This window comes from Phoenix dactylifera, unplaced genomic scaffold, assembly GCF_009389715.1.
Source record: "Phoenix dactylifera cultivar Barhee BC4 unplaced genomic scaffold, palm_55x_up_171113_PBpolish2nd_filt_p 000638F, whole genome shotgun sequence".
Lineage (NCBI taxonomy): Eukaryota > Viridiplantae > Streptophyta > Magnoliopsida > Arecales > Arecaceae > Phoenix > Phoenix dactylifera.
The window spans coordinates 114,583-136,505 of record NW_024068030.1 but is presented as its reverse complement, the minus strand read 5'-3'; the positions used below and the strand labels follow the sequence as shown (position 1 = coordinate 136,505).

The window sequence follows — 21,923 nt, the reverse complement described above, 5'->3', positions numbered from 1 at the left end:
TGGGATTAAAAGAAGAACGTCGGCGGATGGTGGGGTGGGCGGATGGAGCGGCAGAAAATGGAGGGATCGGGGGAGCGGCTGGGTGAAGAAGGAGGGACCTCCGACGACGCTTTAAAGCGTCGTCGTCTCTAAGATCGGGGGAGCCGCTGGGTGAGGGAGGGATCGGGGGAGTTGGAACCAGGCCTTCGACGACGCTTTAAAGCGTCATCGTCTCCTCCACTATCTAGCGCTCGCCCAAGGCAAATCGGCGTCGTCTTGGAACCAGGCCTTCTCGCTCTGTTCCTCATCCGTTTCCTAATCCTTCCGCCTCTCACCCTCACCCTCACCCCGGCGCTCTCTCTCTCTCTCTCTCTCTCTCTCTCTCTCTCTCTCTCACGTCAACGAAGGAAAAAGCGGAGGAAGAAGAACGGAGGATGAAGTTTTGCAGAGCATCATTTTGTCTTCCTTTTCCTCGCATCATCTCCCGCAGTCAGTAAGGCGATCCGAAAAGGGAGAGAGAGAAAGGAGGAGGAGGAGAGAAGAGTCGGGGGGATGGCGTGCCTGGTGCTGCAGTTCAAGTGCCCCTCCATTTGGCCTCCGACGATGCTTTTAAAGCGTCGTCGTATCTTTTGGCCTTCGACGACGCTTTAAAGCGTCGTCGTCTCTAAATTTCACCCGACACTATCAAAAAGCGTCGTCGAGTTTCGACCCCGTTCGAAATTCGCCGACGCTTTTTGATAGCGTCGGCGGGAAAGAGTCGGCAAAAACACAATTTTTTGTAGTGTTCCCCTCAACAAAACTCTCAACCACCAACTCCTGCCACCTCTCTGATCTCTCTCTCTCGCTCACTCATACACACACACACAGAGCTAAAATTGTATGTATGCTTTTGATTCACATTCTACAAGCCATATACCATACGTTTTGATAGAGTTTGTACTTATTCTTCTTTCTGGTAATCACATTTAAACAGAAGAAAGTGTTTCGTCTAGAATAGTGGAATATTTTCCTGTGTGTGTTAGAAGTCCACAGTGGCCAGGCCTGAACACAGGAAAAAAATAATGCAGTCACAGGGATATGTTTAAGTGAGAAGATCTCAGAAAGCAAGGAAAAGAATTTCTCCACTGGAGGAAATGAAAATTCACTCTTAATTGTTTGCTCGATACATATACACTTGACAAAGCACATGATCATTAGCTGAAGACAACCACCAAGCGAAAGCAGACAGCAACAACATGGCTCCATTTATTAGTTTCTCACCCTCCTCTTCCTACCATAGGAGACAACTGCTAGCTAAGGGCGTCGTTTCTTGCTTTCACCTCTACCTTACCTTATTTATATAGTAGGCTGCAGTGCGTATGCGTGCGTTTGTGTGTGTGTGTGTGTGTGTGTGTGTGTGTGTGTGTGAGAGAGAGAGAGAGAGAGAGAGAGAGAGAGAGAGGAGTTTCCCATGCAGATCTATCGAGATTCCCTAGGGTTGAGTTAATGAAATGAGGTCATTCCAGCGGTCAGCAGATCACAGCATGTTATGAATTCTCCTACATAGATGGAAGGATGAGTTAAGTTCGTTCACTGAAAAAAAAAGGATGAAGCATTACTGTCCACTGTCCTTCAGAACTTACACTGTTTGGAGATCTTGCCATGGATATTTTTACACTCGATGAATTTGAGCTTTATTTCCATCTGCTATACCAAAATAGAAAAAAAAAGATGAAATAATTAAGTTTTTTATTGTTATTTGGAAAAAACAAAAAATAGCATTAAGATGGGTGCAAGCCTGATCAACAACTAGAGTGAGGTGGAAGCGAACCAAGATCCTTATGCCACAGAAAACTTTACCAACTCAACTAGTTGAGATGCTCAAAAATTAGATAAATTAGCTATGAGTTATTTAAATCTCAAATTAAAGCGCACAATTCAGCACCAGCATGTTAAAGATACTCTTGCCAGAAGTCCTCATCCTTTATATTGATTTCTAAGAGCACGGCTACATATTGTGCTAATTTTTATGTGGTTAGGTTTTCTTTTTCTTCTTTTTTTTTTACTTGAGGTCAAACTATATAATAATTTACATTTAACTACATTTTGGATTTTTTTTTTAGGCGACCAGAATCATTAAACCAAACTAGAATAAATACATCTAAGAGCATATGAAAATAAAATATCTAACAACTCAAAAGAAATAAATATATTTTGGTATTATAAGATGTGAAAGGAGTGGAAAGTGAATGTAATGTGAGTTTAGATTCTCGAGAGCTTTATAGCCTTCATTGGATGTGTCAATATGCATTTACAAATTGAGAAATAATGATAATGATGGAGATAGCAGAACGTCCCATCACTACAGTAAAATTAGAAAAGGCCGACCCTTTTTTGCCGATGCTAGGAAAAAGCGTCGGCAAAAGTTTCTGCCGTGCCAAATTTTGCCGACGCTTTTTAAGAGCGTCGGCATTTTGAAGAATAAACGATACTTAAAAGCGTCGTCATAGTCGTCTAGCGAAAGCGTTGCTGGGAAGCGTGGGAGCTGGACCTAGGACGACGCTTTTAAGCGTCATTATTGTCCCCGGCCTAAGACGACGCTTATAAGCGTCGAGTAAACACGACGCGTATAAGCGTCGATCAAAGACGACGCTTCTAAGCGTCGTCTAAGGCTAGAAACCCTTAAAACCCAGTGCCCGACCCCGATCGATCCCTCCCTCATTCTGCCCTATTTCTCCTCTCCGGCTTCCGTCTTCCTCCTCTCCGGCACTGCCCTAGCTTCCATCTTCCTCCTCTCTGGCGCTGCCTTTGCCACCCGTCTTCCTCCTCTCCGGTGCCGAGCGTTCGACTCCAACCTCCTCTCCTCCTTCCTCCTCTCCGGCGCCGACCGACCAACCCCGACCTCCACCTGAGGTATTTTTCTCCTCCTCCCTTTTCTCCCTCCTTCTCGTCTCGCTTGTTCTCCTCCTTCTCCGCCTCTTCTTGTTCGTGTGTTCGTGGGTGTTTTTTTCTTTTTTTACTGATACTCTAGCTTTGCCTCCGCCCGAGGATCTCCTCCTCCTCCCTTCTCTCCGGCGCCGTCCGGGCAGACCTCAAACCTCGATCGAGCGCAACTCTGATAAGTATGATCGTTGATGCACATTGAACAATTATTATTTTTTATTATTTTGTTGCTATTTGGCTAAGTTAAAAAATTAAGTATCAAATCAGTTCTCCTAAGAGCCTATTTAGATAATCTATCAAGATTTGGACTGAATTTTCTACTGGATTTATAGGCTTGTAAGCCCATTTGAGTACCGTTTTTATCAACCCAACACTCTCCGGCCTGAATCATGTGGGACTTTTTTCCTCCTTGGAGATTAATAGGCCTAGGATCAGTTAACAAATCCAACCCCCCAGCTTCCCCAAGAACCTTTAATCAAAGGAAGGAAACATGAGTATTATGAACCATAGAAATCTTGATCAAGAAGCCCAGTCCCAATTCAGATTCACAGTCATTTGTGCAAATCACTAGATCATGATTCATATTGGAGGGAAAAGAGAAAAGCATAATTAGGGTTTAGATAATACTACCTTGAGATCCAACTGGTTCACCATTTGACCAAACGACCACAGCCACATAAAAACAACATAAATTTGTGTTAGTATGTCAATTAAGTGAGATTCATTTTTTGCAACTTCAGACCAAGCAATGAAGCACAATCCAATGCTTGTAAATTGGTTATGAAACTTTGCTAACACAAAAGGGGGAAGTGGTAACATTCATTTTTTGCAACTTCAGACCAAGCAATGAAGCACAATCCAATGCTTGTAAATTGGTTATGAAACTTTGATTTTGGAAATGACATAGGTGATGATGATGAGTGGCTGCAATTTGAATTTTGTTATTTCTCTGATGGAGTTTTTTGTTGTATTTGATTGGTCGACAATGTTTGAAGTAGATAAATATGACAATGCATTGTGTATTAGGATTATGTAATCATAGTATCTACATTTATAATTTACAAGAAGTTGAAAGTGCACAAGAAAGGGAAACCCTTAACAACTAATGAACTAAACACAAGTGTTCCAATCACACTCATATTTTCAAAGGGAAAGGTGGCAATGCTTATCTCCATTCAGGAGTAGATAGAGGCAAGGAGTGAACTCAAATGGAAACAAAGGACTCTTTAAAATCCTTCATGAGCAATGTACTAAAAAGTGGATTGCAGGAACATAGTAGCCGGGGGGTTTCATGGCGAAGAGCAGATGGCAGGTGCTATAGTGGGCACCATGTACTCAAAATGGGTTGTTGAAACATATCAATATATTTTTATGAAGTATCAAAAATCATTATTTTATATCAACTTCATGCAACAAATAAGGAAAAAAGATCAAGGCCAAAGCAATGAAAATATCAACCACATGTAATGTCTACAATCACATAATATCTATATAATGGCCACTATAGCTGCTGTAGTGGCTGTTTTTAAAACAATGTTCATAAGAATTCCGCATGTAATGTTCATAAGAATTCCGCATGTCTACAATCACACATTGTAAGTTTTTGGACTAATGAGAAAAGATCACATTCAAACTCTTCTCCCAGTTCTCTGTCTTCTCAATATTTTACTGTATTAGAATAGTTTCAGTGCCGTGCCAGTAGATTCAAGGGATGTGCCAGCTACAGTAGATTCAACACATCTTCTTCAAACTTCTTCAATGAACAGGATAAATGAGGATATCAAATCTCTCACTTCGCTTCCGGACCTTGCAAGTAATTCTTTCCTCCTAACTATAATAGAACAGATTCTTTGAGCAGCATCTAAGCTATTATCTTGATGCTATCTTGAGCAGCATCTAAGCTATTATCTTGATGGCATTGATTCCTTTCTGACTTGTAGGAATTTGGAGGTAGTTATTATTACTCTAAGAACCTTCAGGGCATACACTAGTGTTTGCCCACCAACTTTGCTTTCATGGGTGGGAAAACACTTGTTGGAATCTTTTGTCATAGAACAATTTTCCTTCTCGACATTCAAATTCTGATGGGTTATAGAAAGTTGCCACATACTACAGTGGATATGACTGTTTTGGTCTCAGGACTTCACATCATTACACACATGCCTACAAACTTTGGGCAGTTATCTGATAGGAACTTTCAGTCATGAACGTTTTGATGAGAACTGTTTAGGCAAAATAGATTTCTCACCCCTTATCTTTTTGTAGCTTTATTCATTAGCTTGCTGATTTTGGGGCTGGCCATGTCTCATTTAATTTCTGGTATTGGTGAGATTTTTCACATGCACTTGTATCTTTTATTGTACACTCTCAAATAAGGGAGAGAGCTTAATAATTAAATTGCCATAAGCATTGAGGACTTTGGAATAAAAAACTTTACTTTGTTATCATCAATTTCTTTTGGGAACAGAAAAATTGTTGAATCTGTGGGGTTTGGCATTTAGAATATACCTAAGGGCTCAGTAATTTGATTGTGCTAAAAGCATTGCTTCTATTCACAGTCCTTTCTCGCTGGCTATTTAGACCCAATTATTAGGAGGATCTTGAATGAGCTTTCTCCTTGTAAGTGGCTTTCTCTCTTCTTACTAGGGGAAAAGGGGGAAGTGGCTATCATAAATCAAATTCCCCACTTTTTTCCAAGCCTTCTTAACATCCTTTTTCTAGATGCTAACACAAATTGGTAACATTCATTTTTTGCAACTTCAGACCAAGCAATGAAGCACAATCCAATGCTTGTAAATTGGTTATGAAACTTTGCTTTTGCAAGTGAGATACATAATTATCGATTGCATTGCAGCATGCAGTATGGTGGGGAACTCACTAAACTAAAATAAGAGCAAAAGATGTTGGGGAACTCACTAAACTAAAATAAGAGCAAAAGATGGTGGGGAACTTTATTTAGTATAAATTTATCATTTAACCAAATATTGATTCTTTTTTATGCATACCAGGTAACAATATGCCCCGGGGGAGACGATATAGAGATGTGGAGTTCCAGCATTCTCAGGTGGGATCTACTTCTGATCAGTCCCTACAGTCCCAGCAGCCATGTGAGCACCAGCAGCACGAGTCAGGATCTCAGCACGAGCCTCCTGCTGATTGCCCGGAGGATGAGCTCCGGATCCAGGGTAATTCGATTTAAAGTTCATATTTTATGTTCATATTTGTCTTCAACTTTTTAAGACATATTTTATTTAATTTTAATAGATGGACAAGGGACGGTGAGGACGAGACGGGGACCCACTCAAGCAAAGGATGTGTGGAAGCTTCCTCTGGGTGAGAAGATCATCATCCGATGCAACGAATTGGGGCAGCCCATCAATAGAGCTGGAAGTCTTCTATCAAGCTTTTAGGATCGGTTGCACGCAAGGGTCAGCTGTGTCTGCTCAACTATACGAAGTGGAATGACATGCTTCCTTCGTATAAGGTTGAGCTTCTTAAACTTATAGAGGTAATGAATTGAATTTATTCTTTTTAATTCGACACCTTCTGTATGTTAATTTGCTTTGTACCATAATTTTATTTTAGAGGTTTAATATTATTATAACATTCTGCATCTTGTTGTAGGGTAAGTTTGTACTCCCTCCAGAGAGCCATGATTGGGTGCTAAAGTCCCTCAACCGCAAATGGAAAGAATATAAAGCAAAATTGAAGACGGACTTCAAGCGCGAGGGTATGACAGAGGAGGAGGTTGCTCGTGTGACTCCTCCTGATGTATACCCTCAGCAGTAGAGGGAGCTTGTTCACTACTGGTTTTCTGAAAGAGAACAGGTCATGTATATTGTTTCAATATCTTCTATTATCTTTATTACTAATATAGATTGCAAATATATACATTGAATCATATTATACTGTGTGCTTTTATTTTGGCAGACATATTCTAATATTGGTAGAGCTGCACGAGCATCTCAAGCAGTTCCTCATACTTCATGCTCGAAGAGTTATGCGAGACGTAGAAATAAATTCGTAAGTTCTTTTGAAACTATTTGAAACTCTACTAACATATAGCACGTATCATGATATATAGTTTACCAATATACTTTCCATATGTGTAGATAGTAGAGCATGGAAGAGAGCCTGGTGAGGTAGAGTTTTATAAGATGACCCACACTCACCGAGATGGCAGCTTTGTCCGGGACAAGTCGAGAGATATAGTTGTATGTATTCATTTTTTATTTGATCATAATTTTTTTATTAATTTTACTTCTTTTAAATTATTAATGTGACTGTTTATTTTTTTGAGAGAGATATAGGAAAGAGCTACAAATCTTATTTCAGAGCGTGTCGGGGAGTCATCATCATCCGACGCGGCCAGTCGCGTCGAGGCTCAGGTCTATGCCGAATTGATGGGCCCAGAACGTTATGGTCGCGTGAGGGGTTACGGTGTCGGAGTTACCCCCACTCAGCTATCTGCAGTGAGGCGATATACCCAAGATGCCAGACAAGGTACTAGCACTGCAGAGGTTTGTAGTTTGAAGACAGAGATGGCACAGATAAAGCAGTCATATGAGACAAGGATAGAGGAGATGAGGCAGAGTCATATGACTGATATGGCGGAGTTGAAGCAGAGCCAAGAGTTGAAGATACAATCTTTGCAGGATCAGCTTGACCATATTTCATCTTTTTTGCAGAGATTTGCTCCTCCGGTACATAACTAAATATATTTGAATATTTTATATAATTATAATGTATTCTTGTATGAGCGTGATGACTTTCGTATTTTTAGTTTCTAAAGTATTTTTTTTTCTTGTAGGTTGCTGATACTTCATCTATTCGTAGAGATGATGATGCCGTCGACTCTTGATACATCGTAGATTGTGTACTTAGGAATTTGAGATGGATGTTTTTAGAATATTTTTGAAGTACAATGTAATCAAATATAACAATATGAATATTTTGAATGAAAAGTTCTTGTTTGTGATGTGTATTTTATTATCTATGTGATTTAGTGTATGTGTTTTGTTATTTTATTAATGTATACAAAGTATTAAAAATTGCTTTTATAAAAAATTTTTTTAACAAAAAATGCTATTGCCGACGCTATATAGCATCGGAAATACCAAGCAATGTTGAACGCCTTTAACGACGCTTTATAGCGTTGGTCAGGGAGCATGAGCCGGCGCTTTTAAGTGTCGGCATAGTCCAATAGAAACATCCGTGTGAAGCGTCGGTCGAAGTACGCCGACGCTTTTATGCGTCGGGTATCTCCAAACGGAACGACGCTTAAAAGCGTCGGCATAGAGCGACGACGCTTTTTGACGCGTCGGCCTAAACCGGACCCACGCCCACCTGCCCGACGTCGGACCCACGCTTCGGGGAGCGTGGGTGGGAAATTCTCCGACGCTTAAAAGCGTCGGTATAGACGAAATATAGCGCCGGGAGATATCAATTCTTTTGTAGTGCATCCATTAAAGATGAATGCATGGTGCATTGCTTTTTTTGGATCAGCATACTGATGTTTCTTGGTCATTGAGTTGTTTTTTTTTTTCTTGACTTTACTGGCTATGCTCATGTTAGAGTAGTGTAAGTAGTTGATGTGCTCAAAAAAAAAAAAAAGAAAAAAAAAAAAGAAGGTTGCGATGGCAAAGAGGCATCACATCAATTTTTGATCTCCTTTGTCGCAAGATAATTTTCTTCAAGATGATTTGTTACCAGCAATGCATTCACTTCGCAAAGACTTAGGCAAGATCCTTAGCAAATGTTGGCACCTTTGTTCATGAGTCACTTGAAACCAAAAGTGTCACGCCCCAAACCCATCACTCGGGTCGACCACGTGACATGGCCACATAATTCCTAAAGCATAACCCTAGAGATCATGTAAGGCCTAGAAGGTACAATATTCACATACATGCCAAAATTAATGATTAATGTAATTAAATCAAATCCAACCAAAATATACTGATTAATTACATAATTTCAAATGTCCGTAAGCAAAAGATAATTTAACTTCTATCTATCTAGCAGTCAGACTCCATGCTGATATCATTTCTCGTCCCACCTGATGGACTCTACAAATCCAGTGCCTCTGAAAAAGGAAGTAAGAGTAGTATGAGCTTTTCCAGCCCAATAAGAATCCTAATAGTCACACACAGTAATAATAATAAAATACTCAAAGCATCAAATAAATGTCATTTCATCATTTCAAAGGCTCAACAAACAACAAGTATATATAACCATTTCATATACATAAATCATTTTTCACATTATGTGATCCATTCACGTATTACTCTGATTCCCAAGTTTTAAGACTATTTATCACTTCTGACTTTGGACTAACCAAGATCATAACCCAGTCCAAGACTGCACAAATTCCACGCATAAGCTCGTGGCAGCTATCCCACGCGTAAGCCCGTGGAGGCTATTTTACGCATAAGCTCGTAGAGGCTATCCCACGCATCAGCTCGTGGCAGCTATCCTACGCATAAGCTCGTAGATGCTATCTCATGATAAGATTAGTCCAAACCATTTTACATGTCTAGCTTTACATGTTTAATCACATTTCAATCATATCACATATTTTCATAAATTTTCAAAAATATTCTATTTCTTCCCCATTTAATTATTTCAATATTTTCATAATAAACAAAATGCACGCCTCATAGGTATCATATCAGCTCATAAAACAAATAACAACAATAATCATAAAATAAATACAACGATAAATCAAATATATGCATAGAGGTGCTCAGATGTAGGGATTCTTACTGAAATTGTAGACTGACTCAAGCACGGATCCGAATCACAACCTACACGCTGGGGTGTTGAGTTCCCTGATCAAAATCTCCTAGTATCGCTGACTCTTCCCCTACAACATCAATTATAAATCACAAACTAAATTATTTAATATTTAAATATTCTAAACCATAATTCACATCCACTATGGGGTCCATCACCAGATCCCCAAACATCTCTATCCCTCCAGATCTAGGGCAGTCGGGGTGGCCCAACTTCCACCTTGTACCACCGGCCTATGTCGTCGCTAGCCGTGGCCGCAGCCACGCCGGCGACGATGGCCGGTCCCGGTGAAGAGACCAGGAGAAAGGGATGATTCCTCTCTCTTCATGGTTGAGAATACATCTTCCTCCCTCAAATCTTTTTGATCTAAGAGCAACAGCCATGGTGGCTGTGCCCTCTCCTTCCCCAACCCGATAACACTGCTGGCCGAACCATCGCCGGCCGCCACCGTTGCAGTCGCCGGCGATGGTGGCCGGCCAAGAGAGGGAGGGAAGAAGAGGTATTTTCCTCTTCTTCTCCAAGAACCGGCAGAACCCGAGGGAGGAAAGAAGAGGTTTCTTCTTCTTCTTCCCCAAGAACAGGAAGGATCCCCCCCCCCCGAATGGCATGGATCCTGGCCAACCCGGCGGCCGGTGGCGGCAGGATCCAGAGAAGAGGGGCCGAAACAGGGGTACCCTGTTTCGGATCCTTCTCCGATGATTTCAACGGCCAAATTCCAAGCATTACGACCCAAAAACCAAGCAAACGAAACGCAAGGGAAGGAGATACGCTTACCTTGGTCCGACGGGGTGTTCTGGCGATCTTTCCGGCGAAAAATCGGAGGGAGGAAATCCGTGAGGGAGAGGTCTTCTTCACCCGATTTGTGGAGATTTTCGTTGAAGGGAGTAAGAACTTTAAAGCTTCCTCCACGGCCGGCCGGTTCTCGGAACCGATTCTCCTTCGGTGATCGGTCCCCCCTCCCCCCCCCCCCCCCCCCCCCCCCCCTCCTCTCCTATAACTCCTCCCTTCCACGATCGTGCCTAGGTTACAATCGTAACAAGGGGGATGGGCCCGGTCTTTTCGGGCCGGCCCGTCAACCCTTTCCCTTTTTTTTTTTTTTTTTTTTTCTCTTGGGTTTTCACAAAAAGAGTGCCAACCCCTTTCTATGTCCCTTCACTGAATGGCATGGATCCATTTACTACTTGGGACTAGCATTTGTATTTGTTAATGCAACCAACCTGTAATATTAATTAGTTGTTATCGTACTCAAACTCTATTATAGTTTGGCTTATATATATATATATATATATATATATATATATATATATATATATATATATATATATATATATCGTGTACATACTACCATATTCAGGTAATTTATACTACAATTAGAATTATAGAAATTTATTCTACTTCTTCCTTCAATCCATCAAATACTCCTTGCCAATGAATAATGTAGGTATGCAGCAAGATGAGGTTAAAAACCTTGAGACTTTCAGAAGTAGATGGAATGGGATTGCCAACAGAATTGGGTGAAGGAGGGATGATGACAAGGTAGTATACAGGGAGGAGCTGCAGCAAGGATGAGTCTGTGTGCTGAGTTTGTTGGTGTTTCCAGCATCTTTATGGTTGGACTTTGATGGATGCTAGCTAGATGGTTACAACTTTTACTCCAGGATCACACTGTAAAATTAAGATTGCTGACCCTTAAACTCTGTGTTCACTTCAACTCCCTTGCATGCAGTTGGTCAAATAGCCCTCTTACCTTAAATAAATAAGCTATTATAGCTTGAAAGGATTATCTTCTTGACATTTAAACTTAGGTTCTACAAATTGCAATTGCTTTTTTGTGTAGGTTCAAGAAAATTGGAACTTGTTGTCAATTCATTACCATATTTGAACTCTAGAAAATCATTGATGAAAATTGATGTAGGTTTTCGGCTCTAACTTCATACTCATTTTGATAAGAATCAAATCATAATTGCATCAGTGTGAATCCACTCACCCAGCATTCAGTGTGACTCCCACTGTTGTCACCATTGCATCAACCAGGAACGGAGGCTTTCTTTCTTTCTTTCTTTCTTTTTTTTTTGGTTCCTCCGCCGTTACAACACCTCTATTCTCTACTAGATTGAGATTTATTGTTTGTGCCTGGATTTATGGATGTCTAAGAAGGCAAAATATAGCAGAGCACCCTCTATCTAATAGCCAAGGATGGAGTTCACAAATTAAGACCCTATTTGGGGGAGCTGTTGGCAGTAGAGCTGTTGGAAGTAGAGCTGTTATAAAAAGCTGTTTGTTGTTTGGTAACTACATTCGTAAAGTGTTGTGGTACTTTGTTTTGTGTTTGGTAAACAAACTGAGAAAGTACTCTTGTATGACAAAATTACCATAAAGCACATTGCATAGTATTATACAACAGAACATAATAAAACATAACATAAATTAATACATAAATATACGATATAGTATAATATTATTGTAATATAAAATAATATTATGTTAATATAGCATAATAGTAATATAATCATTAGAGTAAATTAATATTTGGTGATATAACATAATATTAAATTATTTAACATAACATATTAATATATTATGATATAATGTAATATATATTATATTGATAATATAATATAATAATAAAAGTATAAAATATTATAATTATTAGTATAAATTAATTTCTCATAATATAATATAATATTAAATTATTTAAAATAACATATTAATGTATTATAATGTAATGTAATATAATATAATATTTATATTATAATACAATAATAAAGGTATAAAATATTATAATTATTAGTATAAATGAGCAGTACCTTTCCATCCAGCACAAACAAAAGTGAAATGCATGTCAAAATCACAACAAATACCTTTTCTAAAATGTGGTTCAAGAGATGCATACAAAAATTGAAAAGAAAAATACCTTTTCTTATGGAAGGAAGTCTGATGGCTAGGGTTCTTGGCTCCAGCAGATTTTTAGGTTTATAAAGGGACAAACTATGTAATTATTATATTTTAATATGGGCATTTTTATCAAAAATACAGCTTTCCGAAAAAGCTGAAACAGCTTCCTTCCAAAAGCTCCAAGTTGGAGCTTCATCCCAAAAGCTGTTTTCAGCTTCCCGCAAAAGCTGAAACAGCTTTTTGAAAAATTTACCAAACAGGGCCTAAAACTATGATGAAGAAAAATAGCATCCAATATCCTATACAGCAGATTGAACTAAATTATAAAAAAAATAAAATAAAATTGAGAAAATTCATTTAACATAGAGTTGGCATCCTTTCACACGAAATATTTGAGAAATGCTTAAAGTAAAAGATCCTCCTCTTGAATGGTGATATGGGAAGCAATCCCTAACATCCATCTTATGTGAAACAATTCCTGAGAACAACTATAAAATTAAATGTCATAGATATGAATGAGATAGCATCAAAGTTTGCTGGTTGGAATGCCGACGCGTGATGTCCTTGACTTCTTCTCTACGACCCTTGACAGCTCTTTAACTTCCTCCTTTGAGATGTGCCGAGGGCGGCTTAGCCAAAGGCCTCCATCAACAACCATGGTAGTTCCATTAACATATTTACCTTCAAAAGAAAATAAAGAAAGAAGAAGATTATGAGACCAAGAATATAAGATATAACAAGAAAAAAGAAGGGTGCCAAAAAATAAAAACCTATCCCAATATGAAGATGAACATATAAAGAGCTAGTAAATTGATGGAGACTGGTTAGGCTGCTAAAACATTAAGGTGGCTTTCATATAACTATTGGGAGGTCCTACGGTGTAGCAAATAATGACAACCACCAATGCAGCTACATCATCATATGACTTTTATAAGAGAACAATTCATTGCTCATCACTAACCAATCTTTTGGTAACAACCATTGGAGTCAGAAAGGAATCAATATCCCCCATCAATAGCGTTCCATCAATATTCAATACACCGCCCAAGCCGCTCAAACCGTTGCTTCACTAAAGACCCATGAAAAACATCGGGTGCAAATTCCTCATGTAACAAGTAAAGCATACAACTGATTTGGTCCCAAAACAATCCGACTCTCAAAGCATCATGGAATGAGGAGCCCAAGGAAACAACTATTCCAGCACCCCTTGTAAAGTTAAAACCGTTGCCTACTCGTTGAACATCATCTGGTTCCTTCTAGAGAGAGAACGAAGGCCAGCATCCAGATTGCAGGAGCCAGCATGGTACATTAATATTGCATTGTGTTAACAATAGCATTTCAAATATCCTAGGATTTCTTACTTCTGCATCTACACAATGGGCACAGTTATATTGATGCAACACTGGTTATGAATAAAGGGTGCTAATTAATTTATCATGCAGTAAATTTTACTGGCTGATTTAATGTCTTCAGCAAATAAGGATTTTCAAAGTCTAACTACAGCAAAAACAATTCAAAATTTATTTCAGAATTGATATTTTTCAAACTTCAGCTATATAAGACAGAAATCAACAGATCATAGAAGAGAAAAGGAAGGTAAAGAGAGTAGAAAAGTTAGGGGAATGACAGGACTGAGAAAAGATAAGAGAGAGGCCAGTGGTCCTATGTCAACATAGTAATTCTTCCACAAAAACTAATCTCCATTTCTTCTGCACATCACACCCTTCACACCCTTTTGTTCATCTAATCGGCTGCAAATCAAAACCCTACTGCGACTCTCCAAAAGGAAACTAATTAGAGATTAATCAAGCTGGCTAAAATCCTTGCTAAGAGGGCTGCTTGGTGACTCATTAGTTGCTTGAGTCCTTTCAAGGCTCTTTAAAGAACAAGCTTTTGGTGAACAGCTGCCAGAATTGACCCTGTGCACAGTCACACATAACAGAACGCTCATAGGCATAAGTTGTTGGCCTGGAGCTCTTATAGATTTCATAGACTTCAGAAGCAGCAAAAGGAGGGGTTGGGTAGGGACTAATGGCCTTACTGATGTCTTTGCAGAAAGCATTAGGACAGCAGTGACACTGAGTCACCACAAAGTAGAAAGGTGTTGAAATGCTGAATCCCCCTCAACCCCTGCCCAAATCCCTCACCCCCCTTCCCCTTTTTCAATAACTCATTAGTTAACTAATGGTGGCAAGTCAGCATCTTTTGAATGGTCTAAAATCCATATAAAACTTATATGTGTCAATTATACGTGGGCTAGGCAGTAGATCGGCCATGTGCAACCATGCAACCAAGACTTCTCCCTCTTCATAAAGGACTATTGACTAATCAGATCTAGGTTCTCAAAACAGACTTTCTTGGGCATTCAAAACCCCCCAAGATAGACTCCTAAAAATAAAATACAAGATGAAAATAAGGTAGAATGATCTAATAGAGAGAGTAAAATAACACAAATTGAGGCTCGTGAAAGGCTTAGCAAGCCACTCTTCACTGAGCTTCTTTCCTTTACCACAAAAGTCAAGCGAAAGTCTCTGAAAGAACTGGCCCTTTGCTGCTTTTAACTACACCAGATATAACAGAAGCTCTCTTTTTTCCCCTTAACTAGGCTGTTGACCATTGTTTCCTAACAGAGTATAGACATGACTAGAACACTCAAAAATGTTTTCTGATCTATCTGTTAGCCTGCATCATACCTTTGACATGCACATTACACTATTAAAAGTAATCTAGCACACGAACCTACATATAAGTACTGTATTATGTTTAACAAACAATAACAGATAAAAGAGATTGATAAGAAATTGAGGAGTTCCGGAAGAAAAAAGATATACAAGATACCAAGAACACCCAAATGATAGATGTTGTGTTTTTGGATCACATGATAACCCACATTGGCATGTAAAATAGCATAATACTCTGATACATAATGATACTGGACAATATCCACAAAGAAAAAAGCATATTTAAAGAAGCTATGGATGTGTATCACAGCATGGCAAGAGATTGACCAGCACTTGTATCTTCACCATGTGATAGAGACACAAGCATGGACCTAAGTGCTAGTCGGCACAGCATGACAATGACAAATAGATGCCATAATAATTCTTTATTGGCACATAAGATCAGAGAAAGTTCCTAATTTGTGCTAGTACTAGGCATCATTCATGCATTGTGCCAAGCATGCCAACTGGCATGGTTCAGCAGACACGCAATGGTATGTACTGTTCCAGTGCAAAGCCAACACATCTTTGGCATTCAGTACTTACACCCTTGGACCTAAGCCATAATTGCCTGATAATATGGGCTATTTTTGCCATTTGCCCCTAAGTTACTGCATCATAACTTTGAGTAGTTGTATTAGTATTTTGAGCCACCAAAAAGTTGAAGTGCTTGTAAGATCTCTTACCTACCATTCAATCACATGTCAAACAAAACAAATGCAAAGACACATTCTTTCTTAGATAAGAAAGCTTCCACCAACTTTAATTCTCATTATTGCACAACAATGTTTGAAATTTTAAGTGCACAATACCATCTCGAATCCATGTCATGCCACATATCAAGACAGTATTTTCCAGTTCACTACTGAGTGCAGTACTGCATCACCACATGAATGATACAAGGTTGATACACAAGATTTCAGACCTTGTTGCAAAAGTTGTCCAATGACTTTGAGCATGCAGTCCAACCTTTTCTAGCCTTATTGTTGGATAGTAAATAAAGCTTTAGTTTGCCAACCATGCAAAGTAAACTATTAATAAACTTTGAGAGTATAATTTTTTTCAAAGCAAGGCAATTTAAACAGTATGGCAGTTATACATTTATCCATAAAATGGGGTAAATTTTCACCTTAGACATTAACTGAAAATGGGATGACATTGAGATCATGAAAACCTAAGATGTTCAGTTGTAACCAGATATAGAAAATTAAATTGAGTAAAAGGAACAGCAGATGGCGCATAAATTTTTTTCAAAACATGGCAATTTAAACATTATGGCAGTTATACATTTATCCATAAAATGGGGTAAATTTTCACCTCAGACATTAACTGAAAATTGGATGACAGTGAGATCATGAAAACCTAAGATGTTCAGTTGTAACCAGATATAGAAAATTAAATTGAGTAAAAGGAACAGCAGATGGCGCATAAAGTCAGACTAGGTTACAACCTGCATCAGAAGCCAGGTACAGAGCAGCCATCGCTATGTCCCATTTCTCCCCAAATTTAAATAGAGGCATGTATTCCCGTGTTTTGGGCTTCATCTCTTCTGGCGAAAGCTTTCTTAGTCCAGGAGTGCCTTCTATTGGTCCTGGAGCAATCCCATTGACCCTTATATCATAATCAGTACCCCATTCTAGGGCCAAGGACCTCGTAATACTATCAACCGCTGCCTGTCAAAGCAGAATATCACAATATATGTCGATGCTACTAACTCATTTACACAAATTATGGTAACATACCTTGGCTGCAGACACGTGAATTTGGTACCAAGATGCCGTATAGTGCAGAGTTGCACTTATGTTCAGAATAAGGCCACCAGTAGAAGGACCTTTTCCAGGCCCTCCTTTTTTCAAATACTTTAGAGCTTCATGACACATTGTATAAGTGCCAACAGAATCAATGTCCAACACTGTAAATTGGAGCAAAAATGACCATTCAATTAGCACTATTCTAAAGATAGAATTTCCAAAGTTTTCAAGTTCAAATATATCAACAATATAAGTTAATCAAAGACAGAGCCAACAAGAATTTCTTATGACTGCAAGATAACCGGTACAATCATAATCACTGCCTTTTATCCAACCCAGTTGGGATCAGCTTTATAAATCCTGTTCCTTGATCCATTACAGAACACTACATTGTCGACATTAGGGATAACAATGTGTTGGGCTAGCCAGAGCAGCCTCACCAAAAAAGCCAGGTCCAAGCTCAAGATTTAGGCCTTAAAGTCCAATCGGGGCCAAAAGCTAATGAAGCCTAAATAAATCAGGGCCAAAAGCAGGTTTGAACATCCCATGAAAATTGACTTAATCCCAAAAGCAAGCCCACCCCGGCCCAAAAATACCTGTGTTCGACCAAGCTCAAGCTTGGCATTCTAGGCTAGATATGTTACTTGGACCCTTTGATTTAACCTAAAGTTAGCACACCCGACACTTGAACATGGACATTGCTGTGGCACTTGGACATGACTTCCTAACATGGTCTGCCGAACCGATCGGAACCGGTCGGTTCAGGCTGTACCGAACCGGTGACAACAGCTACTGGTACGGTTTGGTTATAAAAATCGGTACCGAACTGAAACCGGTGCGACTGGCACCGATAGAAGCAGGGAAGAAGAGGAAAAAATAAGAGAAGAAGAAGAGAAAGAAGAAAAGAAAGAGAATAGAAGAAGAAGAGAAGGCAAGTACCGGGAGAAGGAGGACCTCTCTTCCTTGCTCGCGGGCGGGACCTCTCTTCCTTCCTTGCTTGTGGGAGAACGGGCGAAAACCAGGAAAGAGAGGAGAAGAGAGGAGGAGAGAGGGGAAGAAGGAGGGATCGGGAAGAAGAAGAAGAGGCGAAAAAAATAAAGGAAAAAAGAAAAACCCAGCGCGCGGGGGCGAGTGGGGAATCGGGCACGAGTGGGGAACCGTGAGCCCGCTAGCGCCCGCTCGCTTTCCACGCGCAAGAAACTGCGCCCGCACGTGGTTCCCGGCGCGGGCTCGCCGGGCGGGGCAACAAGCCCCCGCGGGCTGCCCCGCGTGGGCTTTTAACACCGCACAAAGTGGCATTATGCGGACGCGCGCCCGCGTGTCGGACGTGTTTTTTTTCTATCTCGACCGGTTCGGTATCGATTCCAACTGATACCGAACCGGTACCATACCAGTATTAGTCTTCACCGGTACATCGGTACTATCGGTACCGCAGACCCTGCTTCCTAAGAAGTAATGCTTAGATATTGGAATGATTCAACACCTAAATACACACTAACACCCAACACATAACCAAAGTTCATGTAACATAGAGGCTAAATTCCTGAAGGTCAGGCTTGAGCCTGAGGATTTCCTAAGTTGAATTAGGCCCTCGCATTTCAGACCTCTTGACGGGACTTGTTAAGAAGCAATTAGGTTTTCTGATTGATTAAGGAACCAAAATGTTGCAAACAACTAAGATTATGATTTTTCAACTTGGTGCAGACTTGATCAATACAAAAGCTTAAAGAAAGACACCCTGGAATCATATTTGTGATCTGTTAGACCACCTCAATGTGGCGAGATGGCATCTACCTGTTCGGAACCCATTTGGTGATAAATTCTCTGGCGATGCAAGAAAATTGCCTGCTGCCCCGTTAACAAGAATATCAAGCTTTCCAAAATGTCTAACTGTTGTTTCAATAACCCTAGCTGCATCCTCCTGCTTACGAACATCTCCCTCAAGCCCAATTGCCTGCGAGTCATATTGAGCAAACATTACTTGACAAGTAACGAACTCAAACAAACTGCTAACTACTTGGAATAATTTCAATGTAGTATGATACTCTACCATGTTATGCGTATAAAGTCAGAATAGCAAGTGGAACTTTAACTCATTAAAGCACCTAGATCACATAGAGCTCATTGCAAATCTTGCATATCATACTTCAGGAGAGAAACAGGATATATAATAAGGCTCAATGAGGGTAGTCTCTGCCCAAATAAAGTCACAATAGCATGTAGAACTTGGACCTCAATGTGCTTCGGTCAATGTAATTTTTTGCAAGCTCCAAGTTGGGAACAAAATTGAAGAATAGAAAGAAAAAACTTCCTAGTTTGTTGGCTAAGTAATCATCCCTAAGTGTGCGCTTGAGTGTGGCGGATCTCATCTCTTAATTTTTTGATATGGTTAGACATTAGGATAGGTTGGGAAGTGGGGCTTTCTGTTGACATTTCTAAGACTCCTGTTTTTATTGATGAGTCGGGGTTATTCTAATTGGGACTTACTAGGCCTTCTGCCCAGTCTCCCTTTCTTTTCCCCTTTCCCTTCTTCTTTTCTTTGCCCTCTCCTTCTTTTGGTAGGTTCGTTTCTATCCATATTTACCATCTCATTTTCTTAATGCAGTGGTGATCTAGTCACTGCATCACCGTTTTTCACAAAAAGAAGAAGATGAAGAAGAAGAACAGGGAGAATCAATTTCCAATTTTGCAATCATTCTAATTTTTGAATGCGGAAAGTGAAGAACTCAACTGTGAGACCCTATAGAGGTGTTGCAACGTCAAGACCCTGACAATAACCGATATAAAAAGCAAGCTTACATGCTGATTTATTTTCTAGAGTATGTCTGCTTGCATGACCTGCACTTGCTTTTTGCAGGCCTTATAGAAAATCATGTCCCCTATGTTGCCCTTATGATTACAATTCATATCTGCTGCCACCGCCTTAACACTTCCTGAATGCCTCATGCATATGAAAGGCCTTGCACATCACCAATCATGCAATTTGACATGATGTTTGAATATAGAGATTGCAGAATTGTTGAGTTAATTGCAGTTATCATGAAAGTAAAAAATGTAAAAAGATTTCTATGTATGTGTTCAAACCATGGAGTCTCTTAAGAGTTAAGACAATATCTGATACATCACATCCTACTAAATGAGTGCTTTTGGTGTTGCCTTCACATTTTTGACCCGGTTGTTTCCACTTTATTTTGTTGATAATAAAACAGAGCTTCTTTGTTCGCTCTTCTATAATTGTCTCTGATTTTCATGAATATACTTTTCTACAGCCTACTTAAGAATATTAAAATTTGCAAGGGAAAAATAAATATCAGAAAGAGATTCAATCAAGAACAAAATATACCAATAAATCGAGGTAGTAAAATATGAAACATTTGTAGTATGAATTCCTAATATAACAAAAAAAGATCAGTTTTAGAGATTGTATGCATGTAGAATTATTACTATAGTTGAAAAAATTATGTGCCACTGCGAAGTGTTGGAAGGTTGCTGCACTGTTATGTTCAAATTCATGAATAGCATCCAGCTATTACCAATTAGATGAGCAAAAAACCTAAGAAAAAGAATTATTAACTTTTCATCCAACATAATTGCTCTGACGGTCAAAACAGTTATCAATTATAGCATCACTCCCATCAAATAATTTTAGGTAATTATCAACACTTATAAAGGTCAAATTTATCAAAATTAGATCAGTCACAACTCACAACACCATGAAACATATAAATCATCCAAAAAAGCCAATTCATCGCAACAAAAATCAATTTCCAAAGTCAACGGACACCAAGCTTGAAAAGATCACAAATTTGACGTCATAACAACCGGCAACAGCGCCAGACACATCAAAATTCATAAAAAAGATGACTCTTTTCACGAATTCGAGAGAGAATCTGAGTCGAGGGGTTCACCGCAATCCCCTCCGATCGGAGGGCGGCGACGGCAGCGTCGAGGACTTGGCGCCGGCGGCCCATGATGGCGACGCGGGCGCCATGTCTCCCGAATTGGGTGGAGATCTCGAAGCCAATCCCTGACCCTCCTCCCGTTATCAAAGCCACCTTCCCCTTTAGTAAGTCCGGCTTGAAAGGAGACTCCATGGAAGGTTGCACGCGCTCTCTCCCTCCTCTTGCTCTCTTGGCTTGGATGAAGTGATTGATTTGCCTATCCAATTAATAGTTTTGGTGGTGCGGACTGTCCCGTTTGAGTGTTTTCCTAACCTAGCACCCAGCTATGGGTGGCAAAATATTAGGGGTGGCAATCGGGTCGGGTCAGATATAAACGTATCGGGTCAGATGCAGGTCGGGTCAGAAAATCATAAATCTGAACCCGACCTGTTTATTAAACAGGTCAGAAAATCACAACCTGAACCTGACCTGTTTAATAAACAGGTAACCTGATCCGACCCGTTTAACCTGTTTAATAAACAGATAACCTGTTTACCCGAACCGACCCGTTTAACCCGTTTAACCTATTTAATCCGTTTAACCTGTTTTCTAAATCGAATAGTCATCCATTAATGCTGCCATTTCATATAGACATAATGAATAAAAATCAGGTAAGCTGCCCATTCAATTACTGCTATATTACTATTTTAAAACAATTTTTGCAACAGTTTTTGGGTTTATACATACTTCATAAAGACATCCAAACACCCAGACAAAAGGAATTTATTAAGTATCAAAGACAAAATGCAAAAGAGGCGCAACAAGGATCTGCCGTAAGGAAGGTTCTAGCCAGATTATGCCAGCAAAAAAGAACCAGTAGTAGAATAATCCCATAGCTAACAACTTCAATCATCCACGGCGAAAGCAATATCCTGACAAGCGAATGCATGCATATGTTGGAATCACTAGATTATAAAAAGCAA

The 21,923-nt window shown here is 39.7% G+C and overlaps 1 protein-coding gene across 1 annotated transcript; it reads right to left on the bottom strand.

Moving 5' to 3' along the window:
* Positions 1–12,905: 12,905 nt before the first annotated feature.
* LOC103713168 (peroxisomal 2,4-dienoyl-CoA reductase) lies at positions 12,906–21,279 on the bottom strand. Its single transcript, XM_008799995.4, has 5 exons — positions 20,968–21,279; positions 18,854–19,013; positions 17,051–17,220; positions 16,759–16,981; positions 12,906–13,269 (listed from the first exon to the last, which is right to left on the bottom strand). Exons 1-5 carry the CDS (start codon positions 21,151–21,153, stop codon positions 13,115–13,117), a joined length of 894 nt encoding a protein of 297 aa, XP_008798217.1. The 5' UTR covers positions 21,154–21,279; the 3' UTR covers positions 12,906–13,114.
* Between the last annotated feature and the right edge of the window lie 644 nt (positions 21,280–21,923).